At 44.4% G+C, this 3339-nt stretch overlaps 1 protein-coding gene across 1 annotated transcript; it reads left to right on the forward strand.

The window, feature by feature from the left end:
• The first annotated feature begins 584 nt into the window (after positions 1–584).
• Positions 585–2370, forward strand: LOC147891562 (putative histone H2A variant 3). Its single transcript, XM_087388838.1, has 2 exons — positions 585–846; positions 1593–2370. Exons 1-2 carry the CDS (start codon positions 727–729, stop codon positions 1890–1892), a joined length of 420 nt encoding a protein of 139 aa, XP_087244964.1. The 5' UTR covers positions 585–726; the 3' UTR covers positions 1893–2370.
• Positions 2371–3339: the final 969 nt, after the last annotated feature.

Here is a 3339-nt window from a genome sequence, read left to right on the forward strand (position 1 = left end):
ATTTGTAAGGGACAATTTGAAAGCGAGACACTCTGTAAATTTTTTTGTTTTCCCCAGGCCCACCTCACCCTCACCAACTACCTTGGACTGGTGGGATTAGGGCCCATAGGTGTGGTTAACTCATGCACACACCACACACACACTAGAATGATCATTAAGCTAGGATACTAGGCCGCCCTAGACTCCAAGGAGGATTGATGGGAGGTTCACACCGCTCACCTGAACCATCTCACAATCGGGTGTGAAGGGGCGTGCTTTGAGTTGGACCAATAAAAAAGGGAGGCCTGGATTGGATTTTCGAAAAAGCTTGTGTGACATATGGAGGCCGCCCATCGAGTGGGCGGCTAGGTTTCATTGCTTGTGAGACAATCCTGGCGCAAAGGGGCCCCTCTTTCCACACAACCAATGGCTTCTTGCTGTGGTAAATGTGTAGCTTCTTTTAGTACGGGGGGCGGGCGGGCGGTGTGGAGGCGCGGTGAGAGTCCAATGCTTCAAAGTTGAAACCACTTGGTGGGCAAGCAAAAAGGTTTGGGAATGCTATTTGAAATTGAATGGGGAGGTATAAATAAATGAAAATCGTGGGTGAAAGAGGGGAGAAAAGGAGTGTTGTCTCAAACTTAAACTTGTTACAAGGTTTTGGATTGGCGCGTTCCATTCATTGTTGTCTCTGTTCTTTCAAGACGTGGTTGGATCTGTGTGTGAGAGCCATTCTTCTCATCCTGCACCATGGTGATCACGGCGGGCAAGGGTGCCAAGGGGCTGCTCATGGGCAAAAGCCCTGCTTTCGACAAGAAGGTCGTCGACAAGAAGAAGCCCATCTCTAGGTCGGCTCGTGCTGGATTGCAGGTCAAATTGCCCCCCCCCTCCCCTCCCCAACCACCTTCTCTCGGATTTTCTCCTCTTCTTCGCAATCGTCTGCTTGTACCCACCAAAATCCTCCCGTCTTTGGACTTGCAGTCCTTTCCACAGGACCGCCCCTGGATTTCCTGAGCCAATGCATCTCTTGCTTCTTGATATTAGGGCCTTTGTACACAAACTAGGTGAACCGTGCACCTTTTTACGTCTCAAAATTCCTCCTTTCTTTGAAATCCGAAGTTTGCAGATTTGGGCCGTCGCTACCTTTGTTTTTCAAACTTTAAGTTTCCCTCTTCTATTTGGCGCCATTGTTGAAATAGTACACTTTGTTGTGGGAAGCATTGTGGCGGGGACGCTCGTAACAAAGTCATGCCTCTGAACGGTCTGTTTTTCTTAGACTTGGGCGAACCCCAAATTTTTTGGCGGAGTACCCTGCTTTAATGATTTATCTGCATTCTCAGCTTCGTATTCGTTGTACCGCGACGCTGAATCCCTCTAGGAAGTTTAGGCGGGCAGTAGGGGCGGTGCTATCAGTCGTTGGTTAGTGTAGTTGTTGTTTTGTTGGCAAGCCGTTCTGGCTGTGTTAGTGCATGGCTTTTATCTTTTACATGCATGTCATCGCCCCCCTAATTATGCGTGAAGCCCCCATTTGATCATCGGCGAACACATTTTTCTCCTTAACCGCTTCAAGCAGAGCAAACGATTACTTACAACCAGGCTAAATCTTGTCTTTGCAGTTCCCAGTTGGTCGCCTTCACCGTCATCTCAAGTACAGGGTCCAAGCGAACGGAAGGGTAGGAGCAACTGCTGCCGTCTACACAGCTGCTATCTTGGAGTATCTTACAGCAGAGGTGTTGGAATTGGCTGGAAATGCGAGCAAAGATCTCAAAGTGAAGAGAATCACTCCGCGCCATCTTCAGCTTGCCATACGAGGTGACGAGGAGTTAGACACCTTGATCAAAGGCACAATTGCAGGTGGTGGTGTCATACCTCACATCCACAAGTCCCTGATCAACAAATCCTCTGGCAAGGATTAAAATGAGTGCTGTGGACTGCCGAACAGTCAAGCAGAGGCAATCAAACGAGGAAGGGTTAAGAGCACCCGCTACATACAAGGCTATTCCACAGTTATGTCTTACAGACGTGGCAAATCTGGTTCTTAAGATATTTTGAGTTGGAAAAGTTCTTGACTGGTGTGCGAGCTTCCTCGACTCACCAGCCCTATATTTTCTTGTTCTAGAAGCTGTCCTTCGAAAGAAATCTTATTAGCTTTGCTTTGATTGGAGAACGGTTTCTTTCCTCAAGAATTATCAGAGGGGAGAATTTCCAGTTACAAACATCTTAGAAGTTGTATGGTTCTGCTCTTGATTTTTGTTCCTTTGCAGTTTGGGACTTGAACATGAAAGGAAGCAATAGAAATCATGGCTCTTGGTGTGATTCTTAAGCTGCATGTGTATAGCTTTATTGCAAGATAAATATTAGCCATTTTATTTTACAAACAAGGTTAGAATGTTATGGAGAATGTATCCAGCTTAGTCTTGTGAATGCTGACAGTAATGAGGTCATTCTTGTGAGTACTTCCTTATGTGTGAAGTTATCGAAGAGAGTTATGTTTCATGCAAGAATTAGGGCTTCACATATCCTCAGTTTCTGTCAAAGTTTAGAACTTATGCTCGTCTTATAAAATTTTCACCGTTTTCCTGAAATTGTCTTTTCTGAAGAGAAAGGAGGGGGTTTAACCATGTTGATTTGAAGTAGCTTGAAAATTATGCTTGAAAAATGGAGCCCTTAGGAAGAAAAAGGTGCTCTGAGATGCTCTCGAAGGCTTTTGAGGGAATTGTCCATCAATTGCACTTTAATCCTCTTGGGGCACTCACTTTGATTAATAGTGAATGCACAATAAAATTTCAAAGACCTATTTGTTCATGGTCTTTCATGGAGGTACTTTGTCTTTGAGTTAGCTACAGAGTTTGTTGGAGTCTGTTTCTTTTTGCAGGAACACCTGTTGAATGACCTACTTAAGCTCACAAATTGTTTACTTGATTGGCTTGGCATGTGGTTTTCGTACTCAGTTTCTGTTGTTTTACATGCCTCGACATCTCTTGTTTGAAAGATGCCAATTATGAGAACAACAGTAAGCTTGTTTTTTTACTGGATTGGCTTGGCATGTGGGCTTCCTACATAATTGTTGTTGTTTTGCATGCCGCGACATCTTCTATTTGAAAGGCACCAATTATAAGAGCAACAGGAAGTAAGCTCTAGATATTCCTTCTCTGAGGGAAAAATAGTTCTCAATGATGGTAATTATATCGCTTGTAGGCATCAAATTGACCGTGTGCAAGAATTTTGCCTAAATAGATGGCATTGATGTTGTGCACATGTTGCTATTCTTTCGATTGGACCGTTACACATTGCTCTCTTGTCCACAACTACCATTTTGAGGTCCTTACCCTCTGCAAAAAAATACATAGCACGTTTCATTTT

This window comes from Dipteris shenzhenensis, chromosome 17, assembly GCF_047967505.1.
Source record: "Dipteris shenzhenensis isolate YYH24624 ecotype China chromosome 17, Dip_SZ_1.0, whole genome shotgun sequence".
In the NCBI taxonomy this organism is placed as follows: domain Eukaryota; kingdom Viridiplantae; phylum Streptophyta; class Polypodiopsida; order Gleicheniales; family Dipteridaceae; genus Dipteris; species Dipteris shenzhenensis.